Consider the following 19,155-nt stretch of genomic DNA (forward strand, 5'->3'; position numbering starts at 1 on the left):
AGGTTCCAAGGGAGACTGTTTTGCGTTCCCAAGAAGGACTCAGACAAACTCAGAGTCATTCTGGACTTATCCCCCCTCAACAAGTTCATAGAGAACAACAAATTCAAGATGCTGACGCTTCAACAAATAAGGACCCTTCTGCCTCAAGGTTCCTACACGGTCTCTATAGACCTGGCGGATGCCTATTGGCACATTCCAATGAACCATCACGCTTCCTCCTACCTAGGATTTCGACTCCAAAGGAAAAGCTACGCCTTCCGGGCCATGCCATTCGGCCTCAATGTGGCCCCTCGGATCTTCACAAAGCTGGCGGATGCCATAGTACAACAGCTCCGCCTAAGAAACGTCCAGGTGATGGCCTACCTCGACGACTGGCTAGTCTGGGCTCCATCGCCTGAAGAGTGTGCAAAGTCTTGCAACGAAGTTACCCAGTACCTAGAACACCTGGGATTCAAGATCAACGAGAAGAAATCTCGCCTCTCTCCAGCTCAGAAGTTTCAGTGGTTGGGAATCCACTGGAATCTTCAGTCACACCGCCTTTCCATCCCCCAGAAGAAAAGGAAGGAAATAGCAGGGTCTGTCAAGCGACTACTGAAATCCAAACGCATTTCAAGACGACAGCAGGAACGAGTTCTAGGCTCTCTACAATTCGCCTCAGTGACAAACCCAGTGCTTCGCGCACAGCTAAAGGATGCCGCGGGAGTCTGGAGACGCTCGGCATCCATCGCTCGAAGAGACCTCAAGAGACGGCTTCCAAACAGACTTCGACGCCTCCTAAAGCCGTGGTCGGAAGCAAAGGCCCTGAAAAGGTCCATTCCTCTCCAACACCCTCCTCCATCACTCAACATCCACACGGATGCCTCACTGGAAGGCTGGGGAGGTCACTCCCACCTGAAACAAGCTCAAGGGACCTGGTCTCCACTATTCAAGACGTTCCACATAAACATCTTGGAGGCCATGGCGGTCCTTCTTACTCTGAAGAAGTTATCCCCGCCGCCCTCGATCCACATCCGTCTAACCCTAGACAACTCGGTGGTAGTTCGTTGTCTCAATCGCCAAGGCTCAAGATCGCCCCAGATAAATCAGGTGCTTCTCCCAATCTTCCGTCTGGCGGAGAAGAAGAAGTGGCACCTGTCTGCAGTTCACCTACAAGGATTCCGCAATGTGACAGCGGATGCTCTATCTCGGACAAACCCGATAGAGTCGGAATGGTCTCTAGACGCAAGATCATTCTCCTTCATCTCTCATCAAGTCCCAGAACTTCAGATAGATCTCTTTGCAACGAGCGACAACAATCAACTTCCTCTGTACGTAGCCCCGTACGAGGACCCCAAAGCAGAAGCGGTGGACGCCATGTCACTGGACTGGAACAGATGGTCCAAGATATACCTGTTCCCTCCCACCAACCTTCTGTTGAAAGTCCTCTCCAAACTGAGAACCTTCAAAGGGACAGCGGCCCTAGTGGCTCCCAAGTGGCCCCGGAGCAACTGGTACCCCCTGGTCCTGGAGCTGCAGCCCAAGCTGATCCCTCTCCCGGGCCCAGTTCTCTCTCAACAAGTACAGAAGTCGACTGTCTTCGCTTCATCATCGAAAATCAAGGACCTTCATCTCATGATTTTCTCTCCCTTGCCGCAAAGAAGAGGTTTGGGATCTCGAAGAAAAGTCTAGACTTCCTAGAGGAATACAAGACCGAATCCACGAGACGGCAATATGAATCATCCTGGAGGAAATGGGTCTCCTTTGTCAAAGCAAAAAATCCTAAAGAAATCACCATTGATTTCTGTATGTCCTTCTTCATTCACCTTCATGGACAAGGATTAGCAGCCAATACGATTTCAACCTGCAAATCGGCTTTGACTAGACCAATTCTATATGCTTTCCAAATTGATCTGTCCAACGACATCTTTAACAAATTACCAAAAGCATGTGCTCGCCTACGCCCAGCACCCCCTCCGAAACCGATCTCCTGGTCACTAGACAAGGTACTCCATTTCGCCTCTAACTTGGACAACGATTCATGCCCCCTCAAGGATCTGACTCAGAAAGTTATATTTTTATTTGCTCTCGCCTCGGGAGCTCGAGTCAGCGAAATAGTGGCATTATCAAGAGAAGAGGGACACATCCTGTTTGCTGATTCAGGAGAAGTGACCCTCTCCCCTGATCCGACGTTTCTCGCTAAAAACGAATTACCCACCAAAAGATGGGGCCCTTGGAGAATATGCCCCCTGAAGGAGGATGTCTCTCTATGTCCAGTAGAGAGTCTCAAGGTCTATCTTCGCAGAACTTCGAACTTTGGTGGAGGCCAACTCTTCAAAGGAGAAACATCGGGCAGCGACCTGTCACTGAAACAATTAAGAGCGAAAATCACCTACTTCATTCGCAGAGCGGATCCGAACAGTACACCCGCTGGTCATGATCCTAGAAAAGTGGCATCGTCTCTGAACTTCTTTCAGAGCATGGACTTTGAGAGCCTTAAAAACTTTACGGGCTGGAAGTCCTCGCGAGTTTTCTTTAAACATTATGCGAAACAAGTGCACGAAGTCAAACATTTTGTGGTAGCCGCAGGTAGTGTTATGAAACCTGCACCTAACTCTGCGTAGAACAGTGAGTTACTTGGGACTCTAACTCTTCGGGTGCCTATGTTGACCCTCGAGCGATTCATAGTGATGTCTAAAAACACTTAGTGCTTTTATAACTGTTCTTATCCCAGGTGAAATGTCATAGTGTCACACAAGTGCCGCATGCCTTGAGCATGATGTGTTCTTTAAAGACTTGCGTTCCTCGAGAACGAGTACCTACTAATCCTGAAATTCCTTTTCAGATTCAAGAGCAAGCCTTTATTTCTATGTACATTATTATTACTGTAAATGAACTTTACTTTTGCTGTAAATTATTTAATTTCTGCATTGTGAAATAAAATTTCTATTTTATTACTTATGCGTCTCTTTCAGCTCCTACCTACTATGAAATACATACTGTCATAGTTTTATTTATTCCTCCTCTCTTATGGTCATGAAGAATTTAAGATGTCTAATCCTAAATTATATTCACCCTGTCTCAGTAAGGTTCCTACACGAATACTTACTTCTGATAACCAAGAGATGAACTCTATACACAGTGCCCAACCACCACTGGCCTAATTCAGAATGTTCCTATACAAATATCAAACATTCTGCTTCATCTCTAAGTTCTTAAAAGTTCTTCTGTCAGGATGAATAGCCCTTCAATACCACTTTGACGTCGGCATAGCCCATGGGAACTTCCTACCAATGGGGGGCAGGATACTTCGTTCCTATGGTTCTTTACCTAAGATTACTTTGCTGTTTTGTCAATGCCTAGGCACTTAACACTGGGGGAAAATCTACCACGATACATTGATTCTCTGGTACTCTTCCATCAGGACGCCATGGCTTGAGCCCAAAAAACGGATTTTGAGCGAAGCGAAAAATCTATTTTTGGGTGAGATAGCCATGGCGTCCTGATGGACCCTCCCTACTACTTCGTCCAGTTTTGTTCCCACCCTACACAATTGTATCATGGTGATGGGCAGCAACTGGCGTCAGGATAAAGACGCGCGTGACGTCATTAGAACAATGGCGTCCGTTTGTTTACGTCTCGAGTATCAGTAGTAGCCACGAGTGAGATTAGCTGTGGAACGGCTCCCAGCTATTCTCAGCCCTTACACACCGAAGCATTAACTCTGTTCGGGGTGGAGATAGCTATGTGGCACGTTCAGACATGCGTGTCCCCTGTTGTATTACGATGTCTTAAAGGGAAACCTTTGAGATACTCGCTCCAGAAGTTAGAATTCTGTGATAACCTGTGGTTAAATTCTCTGGGAATATCTTAGTAGTCTTATACCCAAGGAAGCTACCAAACAGGAACCTTCCATCAGGACGCCATGGCTATCTCACCCAAAAATAGATTTTTCGCTTCGCTCAAAATCCGTTATTTCTTCCCTTACAGGTTAAAAATATATATACCCAAAGATGTAAATATGTCACAAGGATTCTATTTATCATACATTTTGCTTTGTATTTTTATATTTGTCTATGCAAATAAAATACTGTACACATAAACGTATCAACGTCTTATTCGCCCTTCATGAATAAGAATAAATGATCCAGTCTTTTATTTTTTCCTAAAAATAACATACTTGAGAATATAACCTTTGAAAGAACAACTTGGTAATCTTTAAAAAAGTTCCACTTTGTTCCTACGGAATACAAACTTTGACGCCTTATAGTCGATTTCGACAATTTCCCTGCAGGGGGCAGGAAGCCCTAAGTTAGTTCCAAACTAAGTGGATATGACAAATAACGGTTACGTCATATATATAAGGTCTAGGAGACCATATAAGGAACTCAGTCAAAGTAAAGGCACTTATACAAACCCCCAGATATAGTATTTTCAAGTAATTCTCTGGTAAACTTCCATCAGGACATGGCTGAGCCCAAAAAACGGATTTTGAACAAAGCGAAAAATCCATTTTTGGGTGATATGGCCATGTCGTCCTGATGGACCCTACCTTCTTTCAACAAAGAAGTATACAACTATGTAACGAAAGTCCCCACCCGAAACTACTCTATCTGCGGCAATCCATGCTTAAATGCAACAAGGAATAGTTCGCCGTAGTAGTACGGGGAGGGGATCCACTGGGTAACCTTGATAACGGCTCCCCTTCAACTTCGCCACTCTTAACCCTCAAAGCGTAAAATCTATTCGGGGTAAAGATTGCCATGTGTCGTATCAAGAAATACGTCCCCTGGTATTATGCGATATCCTTAAGAGTTACTATCAAGAATACTCACACCAGAGTTAGAATTCTGGAAACCTGTGGTTAATTCTCTGGGAGTATCACTGTAGCCAAATATCCCTTAGAAAGCTGCCTAAAGGAACCTTCCATCAAGACGACATGGTCATATCACCCAAAAACAGATTGTTGGCTTTGCTCAAAACCGTTAAGTATGATAAATTTACCATTTATTGCACTTTCTGTCACCCAAGTGAGTGTACAATGCACATTCTCCGGGTTGAGGTACAGTATACTGTATTTTGAATAAATTAAAACTAAGACAGAATCATTATTTTCTTCTTCCTCAAATCAGGCACTTGGTCCAGATTAACCTATGATCACTATAAATCCAGATCCAAACATGTTCCAACAGAAAGTGACATAGAAAGCATAATTTTGAGTTTTCCTATTAACTGGAAGGTATGATAACTGATCATGTAACCCCAGTAGGAAAAAATAATAATTGAAAAGTAACAAGATGGCAAGTGGAATAAAAGGTGGCAACCTTGTTTCTATTAGTGGAAAAGCTAATGGATGCTCAGTATACTATACAATATATTATGTTTGCCTTATCCTAAAATATGTTTTACATTTGAAATCTCAGCAATCACATAAGGGCAGAGCAGACCTTCTGATGTTAAGCTTTATTCTTGTTTGAATACTGTATTAATCTATAAAACATCAAAGATAGGTATTGAGCACAACTGTAGTCAAGTGATGCGAAATTATTCATGCACAGGTCGACGGAAAAGGCAGCCATGTGAACTCGAACAGACCAGGACAGTAAGAAAATGATAAACTGGCATCAACTTCCTAGTTACCTGGTAATTTCAGAGTGCCTGTGCTATAGAAGATGATCTTTTACTGTCTTTTAAATACTTTTCTTAAATATAGAATAAAAACAAACTACTCAATTATGATTTCATTGCTTTTTATCTTTCCTTAGCATATTATGGCATAATTAAATAAATATTGACAATGAATGGAAGGATGGATAGATAGGTAGGTATATGGAACCTAGGCCACTAGGCTAGGCACTTGGCTGGAAAGGCCATTCAGCAACTACTTATTGTCCAATAGATTGTTATATAGTAAAACTGTATCATGATCATTTTCATAATGCAAGTAATGATATATGAAACAGAAACTTTCAAACAAAATGTTTTCCCTTTTAACTAAGGTCTGTTAATGTTTCTGTCCTTACCCATTAACGTGACATGATACATCTGAACAGGTCTTTAGATATACAATAGTAGTTCTTTTTACTAAAAATAAATAAAATCTACATTTTTCTGCACAATCCTGCTCTAAGACAAAATAACATGTTTCTTTTAAGTAATATAGGAGACTTAATGCACACTTTTAAGTAATGCAAGATATCTATTACCTTTATGGCAGAGTTCTGCTTCCACTTCTAAAGGGAGATTCATTTGATCCTTAGCCTCTTGCCATGATATAATTAAGACTGCTGTCTTTTGTCTCTTTGATTATTTATGTAAATGACTTATGATATTTAGTCAAAACCAACTGACAACAGCAAACACAGTGAAACCCAAAAGTGGATTCAAGGCAACACTGAAAAAGTTAGGTTACTTCTTGTTCAAGTTGAACCACTGGGCCATCAAATGAAGCTGAGGTACTAACTCAAACATCCGGAAGGACAAATCTTATCAAGATAGATTTTCATGTTAGCAACTACGGGTGGCAAATCATAAAATCTTGAGTATCACTTTAGGTAACTGTTACTATATGAATTACTTCCTTCAGAGACGAGAGGAATTATCCTGGACATAGGACGGGTTCTCAACGCCTTCCAAAGTTGCCTTCGCCTTCTTCTGAGCTTTCTTCTTCCTGAGGTTTTCCTCTATTTCTTCAACTGTTTCTGGTAGTGGCTGGTTTTTGGTTTCTGGTAGGAAAGGTAATATCAAACCTCCAACAATTCCTGCACATCCAAATACTACCGTAGGTCCCCAAGAGACTTTCAGTGACTGTAAAAAAGGTGTGATAAATTAATTTCAATACAGGCTTACCATCTGGTCTGGTCAGTAGACCAGTACACATGGTTCCATAGAATCACAAGTTAACTAGTTACCATAAAAATTTAACAATTGTTCTCATAATACAATATACCTCAGACAATTAAATATCAACCGTGGTTCTTCATTATAGTGTGCCTCAAATAAAAAGACCAATATAAGGAACGAGAATATAAAGAAATGGCATACAGTATAGAAACATCGTAAATATAGTATAGGTAACAATATTACAACTTGTTTCCAACTCAAACTATATTAGATGCAATTGGAATCAATGAAGTTTAAGCATTAAGCATTGCCTGAAATTTTTTTTTTATATTTTGTATTCAATGGTCTGTGAATATTTTAATTTCTAATTAGCATTCAACAGAATTTTAATATCATAAGCTTCTCAATATTTCACTTAATAAAGCATAAACATGACTACATGGGATGACTACTGGGCCAAAATCCCAAAAGCATAAAATCTCCGTAGGAGAAAATCAACCATGAAAAGTTTGTAGTTTCACACACCTAAGTATTTAGTAGAAACTTATATGCTATCTTTTTTTCTGCATCTAAATATAGTAAGTTCATTTGTTCATATAGTTTCTACTGACAGTAGTTTCTACAGTGACATGAAAGTTTTTTATTTCTGCGCAGTATTCCAAATAGCTTTAACGTTACTTCATATTCTACTTTCATTCATAGAAGATGGAGTCTGTTAAAAATGAAAAGGGACACCTGAGTTGTTGAATGAAGACGTTGTAAGTTAGTGTTGAAGATGCCAAAAAGCAAAAATAGTTCCAGTATATTTATTTGGGTAGTGGCGGATGACATGAACGGCATATGTTAGGTCTGGTCTTGTGGCTCTCCCAATCTACCTGACTGTACATGGGTACCAGTGATTAGCTAGGAGTTAAAAGCAGGTGAGAAGGGACCGTGAAATCCTATTCTACAATTTCACAGTCTAGTATGAATATCTTTCCAATAAACATGCCCCCATGAGCATTCTATGGTATGGCACTATCTAATTTTGAGTTTCTTAAGAGAGAATATTCGGTTTCATTGTAGTGAATTACATGGCAATGTAACCTAGGAAAAAAACTACTATTTCTAATAGAAAAAATTACGCTCTCTTCGAAAATGACACTCGTTCTCGTCGCAAATTAATAGTTTCAGAAATATATATACATCTATATCCTCCAATAATGGGGGACCCCCAGTGGGAACTCGGGGTTTTGGGTGGGGAAAACATACTGGGGAAACGAAATATAATTGTTTTCCTATGGTAAATAATGTGAATTAAGCAAATTTGATGTTCATTTCAATCGGAAACAAACAGATCAACCAATTTGGATAACTTTGAGATGCACGGTGTCACTTCTCTTACGAACGAACGATAACATTAGCAACGTTACCAATAATACACAGTGTTACTAACGTTGACGTATGGTACACAGAGTTAGTTGACATTACTGAAGATAGTAATTATAGATAAGCCCTGGGGCCCACCAGGGAATGTAGCCCAGTGACGAAAGGAAACAAGAAAAACTAAAATATTTCAAGAGCAGTAACATTAAAAGATATACCTCTATAAACTATAAAACCTTAAACAAAACAAGAGGAAGCGAAATTAGATAGAATAGCGTGCCCGAGTGTAGCCTACCCTCAAGCAAGAGAACTCTAACCCAAAACAGTGGAAAACAATAGTACATAGGCTATCAATTTTGGAAACCCAGTCCCAAACCGTTCAAGGAATCCGTTTTCTGACTACAGTATGTATCTATGTCTGTCTCTCACTTCAGCTAGGCCTACTGGCGAAAAATTCAAAAGCTTTTCCTGCAACGCTGGTACACAAACCCCGAAAACAGTGTCGTAATCAAACAAATAGAAGAGGCATTATCCATTATCCCACCACAGGATGTTACCGACGTATTCACAAACCTTATGCAATTACGTGACGAGGACACAGATGGAGCTGTAAGTGCATTATAATACATCGAAGGTATATATATATATATATATATATATATATATATATATATATATATATATATATATATATATATATATATATATATATATATATTCATCATCATCGTGACTCGTCTACTGAAGAACAAAAGTTTCAGACTGGTCCTTCCAATCGCGTCTGTTTATGGTCTTTCAATGCAATGCTAAACCTGTAACTTTAGTTAGTATTCTCTTTCTTGCCAGGTTTCTTTTGCAATCTCTAGAGATCCATTCTGTTATTATTAATGTTCAACCATTGTATATTTCACTTATGGTTTGAGTTCCTTTTGGGTCAAATGATATCCAATTTCACACACAATACTTTGATGATATACGCAACAGCATCTGGGAGCTTCATTGTAGTAATAACTACCAGAATAAATAATGAAATCTCCACAAAAAGATTACATCTATACGTTTAAAAATTTTAATCAGAATTGTATTTTCTCCTTTCCTATATTTTTGAAATATTTGTAATCAATTCATGAATAATAATTGGAAATGTGTATCATTCCTAGTCAAATTATATATATATATATATATATATATATATATATATATATATATATATATATATATATATATATATATATATATATAAAGGGGATTTGATTTAGTTAAAACGTTTCCTCACGCCTAGTTTTAGTTTATATACCACCCCCCTCCAAAAAAAAAGAAAAAAAATAATAATTCCATATGAAAATTACACACGTTAGGATTCTTAATAAACGAAACTGTAATTCTGCAAGATAATTCCCTATTTTTACTTTTAATAATTAAGGATAGATTACTGACTATAAATAAATAAAAAGTAAATGAAATAACAAAACAAATCATTTATTGTTTTCCTAGAACAAGCGTCACCTAGCCTGTAGTATTGTTTTGTTTACGCTCATCAGCTGTTCACGTACGACATACCGGTTCAGGGTTGCCAGATTATTTAGACTGGATTATCGTACATGAGCCTTAAAATTGTCGTTTTTTCAACCAAAATTATCGTACAGTTTCAATATAATTATTAGGGAGTTACATGATTGACTTATTTCAAAATATTTTAGTATAATTGTTTAATTAAACACACATTTGTATATACCTAAGGTATGTATCGTACATCGTACTGGACCTAAAATAATCGTAAATGTACGATAATTATCGTACTAATGGCAGCCCTGTAATAACCGGTTCTTCTTTTATGTTCTTTGATGTTCTTAGCGAGTTTGTTATATATAATAATGTAAAGGTGGAAAGTGTCATAAAATAATTTTAAAAAATACGGGATCTCAAATGGCATAGATGGCAGTGAAGACGAAATAGAAAGTAAAGTGAGCCTAGAAATATATAGAACGTGGAAGAAAGAAATTAAAGAAGAGTTAATTTATGACAATACATTTGCTTCAGTGATATTTTTTAGAGCGAGAACTAATACGTTAAAACTAAATATTGTAAATAGACACATTGGAGGGAATGTAAACTGTAATTTTTGTGAAAATGAGGAGGAAGATTTGATACATTTTTTGTTATTTTGCCAGGAATATAGAAAAGAAAGGAATAAAGTAATTGAGCTACAACAACCATACGAGGAAGACCCAAAGAAAATAGTAGGATTATTTGTATTTAGTGAAACAAATATAGAAAAGAAAAAAGAAGTATCAAACATAAAGTGGAAGAAAAGACAAAACAGTGATAACTGTGAGGAGTTTTAATGGTGTTAAATTTATACATGTCGCAGGTTTGATGTTTAATATTGATTGGAAATAAAGTTTTACAAATTTTTAGGTTTTAAATGCAATACTGTAATGTACCGTAATTTTTTATTGAGAAATAAAGATTGTAACGTTTGTAATCCAAAATTGTTATTTACAGCTAAAAATAATAATTTTTAAACAAATAAATATGATATCCTATATGTTATTACTATCGTAATTAACACTAGCATTAAAATTACTGAAAGATTAGCGAGAGAAAAAGTTGCTAACAACGCAACCAATACTCCATGTTTTTATTTTCTCAGCTGTGCTCGTATGGTTAAAAGTTGGAATTATTCCTCGAATTTATCATTTATGCCCTTTTTGTAGATATGCCAATAATATATACGGTAAAAATTGTTTCATTACTTTCATTATACATTTATATATTAATGTAAATCATGTGTTAGTGGTTATCGCACCTCAACCTAGACTAGCCTACTGATAAACCAGACATAGAATTCAAGGTGTGATTTTTATAACGGTAGTTTAAGACGATTCCCGCCCCCCCCCCTTTTTTATGGTTATATTTTGGAATATAGGGTAGTCTTATACAATGAAAGACCTGTTACAACATATCGAGAGTATTGAAATAAGGAAAAATGAATGAAAATTACCAGAACATCCGTGATGAATGGGGCAACAGAAGATCCAATGCTTCCTAAAACTTGCACAAAGGCAAAGCCTCTGGCTCTTATCTCAGTTGGGAACAACTCGGGAGCATAGAGGAAGTTCACCTGAAATGTTATGAAAAAACATTTTTATAATAAAATAGCAGATTTAAGAGTAATTTATTACATAACAGCAGCATAAGCTTCGTAGTAAATAAATTCTGGGAGTGTTCCTTACTTTTGTTTTATACATTGAATTTATCTAATAGTCAAATATCAAAACACTGTGTCTTGTGAGTTGATTTACCTAATAATCAAATATCAAAACACTATGTCTATTGCTAGTAGATTTGTCCTCTGAAAGGAATGCACTCATATTTTTATAAACAATAATTTGGATAAATTTTACCTCAGGCTCTCAACTTCCCTTTTATTACTTACATTCAAAATGAACCCAAATCTTTCCATCTGTACAGATATTTTTTTTCTTCTCACAAAGTTTTCTAGATCATTATTAATTAAGCAATAAGAGCAAATATTTCCATGTTTCCCTAAAAATGTGCATATTCAATTTAACCGTCACAAATGTGGAAAAAAAATTACTTACTTGTAAAGTTCCAGCAATTAAGAATAAACCAGCCATCACCAGCACCCACCTAAGCCATTCCAAGTCTGTAAAAAGAAGTTAAAAACAAATACAGTCATGCACAACTGTACTGTGGTTAATAAATTGACCTAGCTACATCTAAATTTTCAATCATGCATTTGTTAAAGAAAAAGCTATTTTATAAGAAACATGCAAAAATCTATGCAAGTAAAATAAACTATGTTTCTTACATCAGACTTGCTTAAAATCAAAAATATTATTACAAGCTTTCAGTTTTGTAGGATTAATTGTAAATAACTTGAGAACAAACTATTTCTAAAATGCTTTTAATGATACAGATAAAATTGCGATTACATTTCAAATGAACAATGATAGCAATCATCAAATAAAAAAAGGCTAAATCCTTGATACCAAACAACATTGAAATCTTCTAACCTGGAGTTACAGCAAAATCCAAGAAGAAAAGAATTCCACCCGCAAGGAATCCCGTTATGAGCAAAGTCCGTCGACCAAAACAGGATGTAAGTGGTGTCATTAGAATTACTGCAGAGCCATCCATGAGGCCCGTAAGAGCAACATATAAGAAAGGATCACTGAAAAGTAAAAATCAATTGCTGGAAATACCATAATATTACAGTATAACTTTAAATATGTAGTTACTGGTGCAACTTCTGTCCTGCATTAGGCCTACCATTAGATTATTAATGATTATTCAACATTCAAATAAATATCTGAAAAAATGTATGATTATATTGAAAGCTCAAAGAACTTTCTTTCTTTCCTTGCCTAGCCTTTATATATGGGATTGCTGTTTCATATAAGCTTTCTCCATTCTATTCTATCCCTGGGATCCTGTTCTCTTAATCCTTTTACCCACATGTCATTTGCTACCTCATCTTTCCATCTGAACTTTGACCTTCCCCTCCACCTTCCCCCATCCACCTCCATGTCCACAATCCCTCGACACACAAGATCTTCTTTCCACATGGCATGTCAAAAGGCTCAAATATATATCCTATTAAAAAAAATACAATTCACACATGCTTTTCAATGAATAAGAATGAGAAAAATTTTACTGTTTCAATATGTTTCATATTCATTGCAAGGTGTGAAATGACCACATGGCCTGGTCTGAACAGTGTCCCCAGGGTCAAACTCTCTATATCTCACCGATTTCACCTCATTACCAAAGATTCAGATAACTACGTGAGCTTTAATGCAAGTGGTTTCAACACCAATCAAAGGTACAGTCTTCCATGTAACTATTCAAACTTCTCTTCAAGTGAAAATCCATCTAATGTCTTAGGTTAATGTCCAAATCTACCTTAATTGCATACCAATTATCGAATTTGCATATACATAAAATCACAATCAGTGGCAGTATACTATTTGCTGCAATATCATTCATGAATACAAATTTATTCTCTTTACCTGGTGAAATTTTTATTTGCAAAGCAGAACTATGTCATAAATTTAGTAGTTAAGACTAAAAAGTACACCACTACAGCACTTAAAATTTTGAGTGACCAGATGAACTATAGAAACCTTTCAAAAAATCATTTTTTTTTACTATATGAATACCAATCATCACGATATTAACTACATAAAACTTATATCTTATAACAGATCACCAATCAGGATACATCATATCAATACTTATATATTTGTTACAAGCATATCTATCTGTAATTTTAACAGTACCATTATTACCAACAATTAACACAAATTTAGGTATAAGGAGACTAAACACTAAATGTTTAGTTTGATTCAAGTTTTACAGCTAAAAAAACATTTATACCTACTCAGTAAAATTGTTGGTATTAAGAGCAATGCCCACATAAAGAAGGTGGTGAAGAATCCAGACGATGCCAAGGCAGATAATGATAGCCCTCATGGCAGGAGAGAACAGCATTTTCAAAGTTCGACGAAACTTTTCCATTACGGATAATTTGTTTTCTGCATTCTTTGCTGCTGACCTAGATGCCTCCTCAATAAAAGCCTGTTTAAAGAGTTCAAATATATGCTGAGTGGGCTCTCAAGTCCTCATTATTGCATGAGGAAATTCTACGATTGTATGCATTCAAAGAAACTATCAGCTGTACAATTGGTGCAAGTACTCGAGTGCTAGGTCTCATTTATCTAAAAGAATAATGGTCGACCAAGACATAAGCCATCAAATCACCTTGGCAAAACTATTAGAAGTTAAAGCTTATCATTGTTATGATGATCAATTCAATGCTGTGTTAACTGGTTATAACAATAGAGTTGTATACTGTAATGCATATTCTTTTACAAGTTATTTGTCAAAGTAATGGGATATCAATGAAAGTAATATCTGTGAACCAATAAATTGATAGGAAGATATAAATAAAGAATTTATAAGTAGTATAAAGACGTAAACAATACTATAATTGAAATTTCTTAAAAACTTTTGGAATCTCCTGTAGTTGAAAAAGCCAAGACTGCACACATCATTCATATTTTTAATGGTTAAGTTTGTATTTATTGGAGATCCATTAGCTCGTGCTACAGAAAAAAAAAATTCTATCGTCACAGCTGCAAACAAATAAGAAAACTTGAAAGTTAATAATTACTGGAGATTCATTAGCCCCTGCTATAGAATCTTTTCTATTATTACAACTGCAAACAACTAAAATAACTTGAAAGGAAAGTTGTCAGTTTTGAAAATCTTAATTCTAATACACTGTAATAATAACAATAATTTTAATATAACGTTTTGAAACTAAAATGTTTAATGTATTAAGAGAGTGCACTTTTAATCAGGTTACAGAGTGTTCAAGGATATATTAAGAACAGGAATACAATATAACTTACCTTGATCAGTTTGTCAACACAAGAATCTACATTCAACTCTGCTTCAGCTCTGTTCATTTTCACCGCATAACGGAGAACTTTCCGTGCCTCCTCACCTCTGCCTTTCTGGAGCAGCCAACGGGGAGATTCTGGAGCTAAGCTAAAAGGAAAGACTATGAGTATGTGAAATCTAAACTCCTATTTAAAGATGATCATGGATGTTAATAAGCATATTGCAAAATACAAAGGAAGGATTATACTTTACGATAGATTGAGTACTAAAGTAATCATACCATACATAATTCTATGGAATAGTTTGAAATGCCTCTTTTACCCTTGTTTTCCCGAGTTACATTTCTTATACTTTAATGCTAAAAATTATTAGAGCATAAGAAAACAGCACTAAAAAGTTAATTCAAACCTAAACTATGTTCAGCCAGGGAGGCTTGACATATTAGTACAGTATATCAAATTACTTATGCTAACGTAAATATGCACCCTACTAAAATTATTTTGAACATATGAAGGATCTATCTATTACCAATGAAATCAAATAATTTACCAATTTTATTCAAAATCTCTGTCCTACCTCATTTTGAGAAAAAAATTCAAGTAGTGCACTCACAATGATATTATGGCAAGGAGTATAACAGGTGATGACCCAGCCAACATTAAGTACTTCCAATTACGAATGAAATATGCTATTCCAGCTAATCCAGACAATAGGAAGCTGAAAGGAAGACCAAGCAGCATTCCCACTAGCGCACGCCCTCTATTTGGAGTACACTCAAGAGCTGTGGAAAAGAAATTCCAAAATTGAAAACAAAATATAGATTAAATTCATGTACAATAAGTAACAGACTCAACCATGAACCAATAAGTCTATTGTAAACTCTTTATCTTTGTTCCCCACTTGATTTACTCTTGATGGCATTTTGGATAGTTCTGTCACTTCAAAACCCAAAAGGCATAGGTTCAAATCCTACAAATTGAAATACAGTTCAAGACATTTGTCAAGAGCCTGTTAGAATTGATTTCTTTACACTTTAAAAGAGGTATTGTTATTGTTATTTTTATTGTTATTATCATTATTATTACAGCCAACCTATAACCCTAATTGGAAAAGCAAGATGCTTTAAGTCCAAAGGCTCCAAAAGGGAAAAAATAGCCCAGTGAGAAAACTAAGAGAGGTAATAAATAATCAAAATAAAATATTTGAAGAACAGTAACAACATTAAATTATATTTTTCATAAATAAACTATAAAAACTAAAAAAAAAAGGGAAGAAATAGAAGATAGAATAGTGTTCCTGAGTATACCCTCAAGCAAGAGAACTCTAATCCAAGATAGTGGAAGAACATGGGTATAGAGGCTATGGCTTTTTTTTTTTTTTTTTTTTTTTTTTTTAATTAGGGATGGCAAGCAGTGACCATATGTCAAATATAGAAAATCAGATCTCACCTGCACTCCAAGCAGGGATAAGGCAAGCTGACGTAGTCGCTCCAATCAAAAATCTTGTCAGAAGTATCAATGGATAATTAGGAGAAAGAACCACAGCTCCAGCCATGATCATGTTCAAAATAGAACCAATTCTAACTGCTCTGATCCGACCCCATCTGCAAGCAATGGTTGATGTTCAAGATTATATATAATATGAAGGTATGTCTTGGTTTCATACATATCACATGGTCAATGGAATGTTCAAGATGATAAACAAGATAATTCAAGGAAAAATCACCAGGGAGTCTGCTTTAGAATTAAAACCGCAAAAATCACAACCTTGCTATGTCAATAATGATTGCAACAAGCAATGAAACAATGTCAAAAGATCGTCTTCACTCATTACTTTAGAAAAAACAAATGTATCTTCATTCAGATTCTTCTTCTATTTATGTACTTGGTTTCCAACTGTGCAATTATGCGTTTGATATCAAACATAAACATATTACAGCATGGAAGACGAATAGACTTAAAATTACTCGCTCTTTCCAAATTTTAAGAGAGACCATTCAGAAATAAAGTTTTCTATTGTATCTTAAGTAATCAGCGTTCATTTAACAATGAAGCTACAATAAATAGAAAAACTTAAATGAAACTGAAATGCATTTTAAATCACTTTCATAAAGCCCATATTTTTCTATAAAGTAATGTCAATTAATATATCTTTACTACTTTGATTATTACCAAAGATAAATATTAACATATAGCAATTCTGGTATCATCACTTAACTATTGTAAGTTAATCCTTATAGGGTAAAATATTATCAACACAACTATACTGAATGAATTATAAATAATCTGCTTTCCTTTGTTAGTAGCTAACGCACATAGCTCTAACATAGCGTCCAATATGAATATTATCTTCATTCAGAAGTTTTACACTTTCCACAAACATACTGTTATTATTTTCCTTATATTCAATCAATGTACAGTACATATAATCGAAACTTCCAGATATTTTTTCAAGATTAAAATGGCAGCATAGTAGAGGGAATTATTAAATGTTAATAATAATAATAATAATAATAATAATAATAATAATAATAATAATAATAATAATAATAATAATAATAATACAGTGCAATGATTAACCATGATAAGGTAAATAACGCAAACTAAAAGATCCTGTTTGTGTATGTATTTTCTAAATGTAATAGGAAAATATTTAATTTTCGGCTTTCGAGGGGTACAACTAACTTTGACTGAAGAACGAAATGTTCCATAGCGCAAAATGCATAAAATGAACAGTAAGAAAAACACAAATTCAAAAAGAAAATGTACCCAATGTAGTACAAAATGCCTCAAATGGATGAAGCACAAAAGGACCGACTGGGTTTACTGGACTAAATACATAAAATTAATTTTGTGTTATGAAAGACACTTATAATTTATATGGTTATAAAGTACTATATCGTGTGTATGAAAGCAAATCAAATGTGATTGCTACACATTTTTGAAGTACAATGTTGCTGTTACAGTGTTAATGTAAACAATATGCACTAGATATAAAGTATCATAGTCACTATAAAATATATTTCAAAGACTCGCCACATAAGGTATGTTGACACTTGCACCATACCTTCACTGTAACTTAAAATGTTTAAAGGTTTAAAGGCCGCTCATGAATGGCAGAGGCAGGGGACAGTGACAATACCCTAGAGACCGACAATACATTAGATCAGCGCCCAAGCCACTTCTCCACCTAGGCTAGGACCAGGGAGGGCCAGGAAATGACTCAGCAGGTAGGCCTGAAGGCTTCTCCACACCCCCTATCCTTAGCTCACAAGGATGGTGAGATTTTAAACACTAAACTATCGAACTTGAGCGGGAATCGAACCCCAGTTTCTAATAGTGCATAATAATAATAATAAGAGCTGATAAACCCAGAGGTAAAAAGTGAATATCAAGAAAGGGTTGGAAGTAGCATGTCAGGGTAAAAGGAAGAGAAACTGGTGATCTAGAGAATGGTGGAATGAAGGAGTGAAAATGAAAGTGGAAGAGAAAAAGAGGTCATTCGAAGAATGGCTGCAGGGTAATAGTGTAAAGAAGTATGAGATATTAAACACTAGAGAAATTATCAAACTTGAGCGGGACTCGAACCCCAGTTTCTAATAGGTCACCACAACCCTCGGGTCCTTACTTTTCCGATCTAAAGATGTTAAACCCGACTTTTAAATACGAGGAGATTATAAATGAGAGAGAAATAAGAGAACGACTTTCTCATACCTGTCTCCTATGAATCCCCCGAACATGCTCCCTAACATGTTGCCGGTGGTACCCAGGGTTACGAACAGCGGTCGCAAGTATGATCGTTCACATACCAGGTCGAACTGGAAACAAAAGATTACATAAATTTTTGCATAAAGGGTACATTTAATAATAACATAAAGAGTACATTTAATAATAATAATAATAATAATAATAATAATAATAATAATAATAATAATAATAATAATAATAAATACCTTTATTCCCCAAAATTCACAGTTGGCACTAAAGGGTATACATAGCTTTCAATTGTATAATGGTATTGAATTATGACTAAAAATAAGTACATACACATATGAATGATATGCATAAATAAAAATTCCCTACAAAATAAAAATGGCATTATCGTGGCAACAAAATTATGTTATTTCTATGGCTTATATTGCACGTGCGAATTTGTTCAATTTCTTATAGTTTACAAAAGAAGATATTTATTTTAATGTTGTTACTCTTCTTAGAATATTTCACTTTCCTTTTTTCCTTTCCTCCCTGGGCTATTTTCCCTGTTGGAGCCCCTGGGCTATTTTCCCTGTTGGAGTCCCTGGGCTATTTTCCTTGTTGGAGTCCCTGGGCTATTTTCCCTGTTGGAGTCCCTGGGATATTTTCCCTGTTGGAGCCCCTGGGCTATTTTCCTTGTTGGAGTCCCTGGGCTATTTTCCCTGTTGGAGTCCCTGGGCTATTTTCCTTGTTGGAGTCCCTGGGCTATTTTCCCTGTTGGAGTCCCTGGGCTATTTTCCCTGTGAGTCCCTGGGATATTTTCCCTGTGAGTCCCTGGGCTATTTTC

The 19,155-nt window shown here is 35.9% G+C and overlaps 1 protein-coding gene across 4 annotated transcripts in view; it reads right to left on the reverse strand.

Moving 5' to 3' along the window:
• Positions 1-5,709: 5,709 nt before the first annotated feature.
• The window catches only part of LOC137630425 (solute carrier family 22 member 20-like), a 124,413-nt gene continuing 110,967 nt past the window's right edge, over positions 5,710-19,155 (reverse strand). For all 4 annotated transcript variants that reach the window (XM_068361886.1, XM_068361888.1, XM_068361885.1 and 1 more), the window contains exons 5-13: positions 18,330-18,433; positions 16,065-16,219; positions 15,229-15,397; positions 14,625-14,763; positions 13,592-13,788; positions 12,225-12,382; positions 11,790-11,854; positions 11,189-11,308; positions 5,710-6,783 (exon numbers count right to left, since the gene is read on the reverse strand). In XM_068361886.1, the coding sequence (XP_068217987.1) occupies positions 6,559-6,783; positions 11,189-11,308; positions 11,790-11,854; positions 12,225-12,382; positions 13,592-13,788; positions 14,625-14,763; positions 15,229-15,397; positions 16,065-16,219; positions 18,330-18,433 (1,332 nt within the window). In that variant the 3' untranslated portion in view covers positions 5,710-6,558. The remainder of the gene's footprint in view (positions 6,784-11,188; positions 11,309-11,789; positions 11,855-12,224; positions 12,383-13,591; positions 13,789-14,624; positions 14,764-15,228; positions 15,398-16,064; positions 16,220-18,329; positions 18,434-19,155) is intronic.

The sequence above is a fragment of the Palaemon carinicauda genome, chromosome 38, assembly GCF_036898095.1.
Source record: "Palaemon carinicauda isolate YSFRI2023 chromosome 38, ASM3689809v2, whole genome shotgun sequence".
Lineage (NCBI taxonomy): Eukaryota > Metazoa > Arthropoda > Malacostraca > Decapoda > Palaemonidae > Palaemon > Palaemon carinicauda.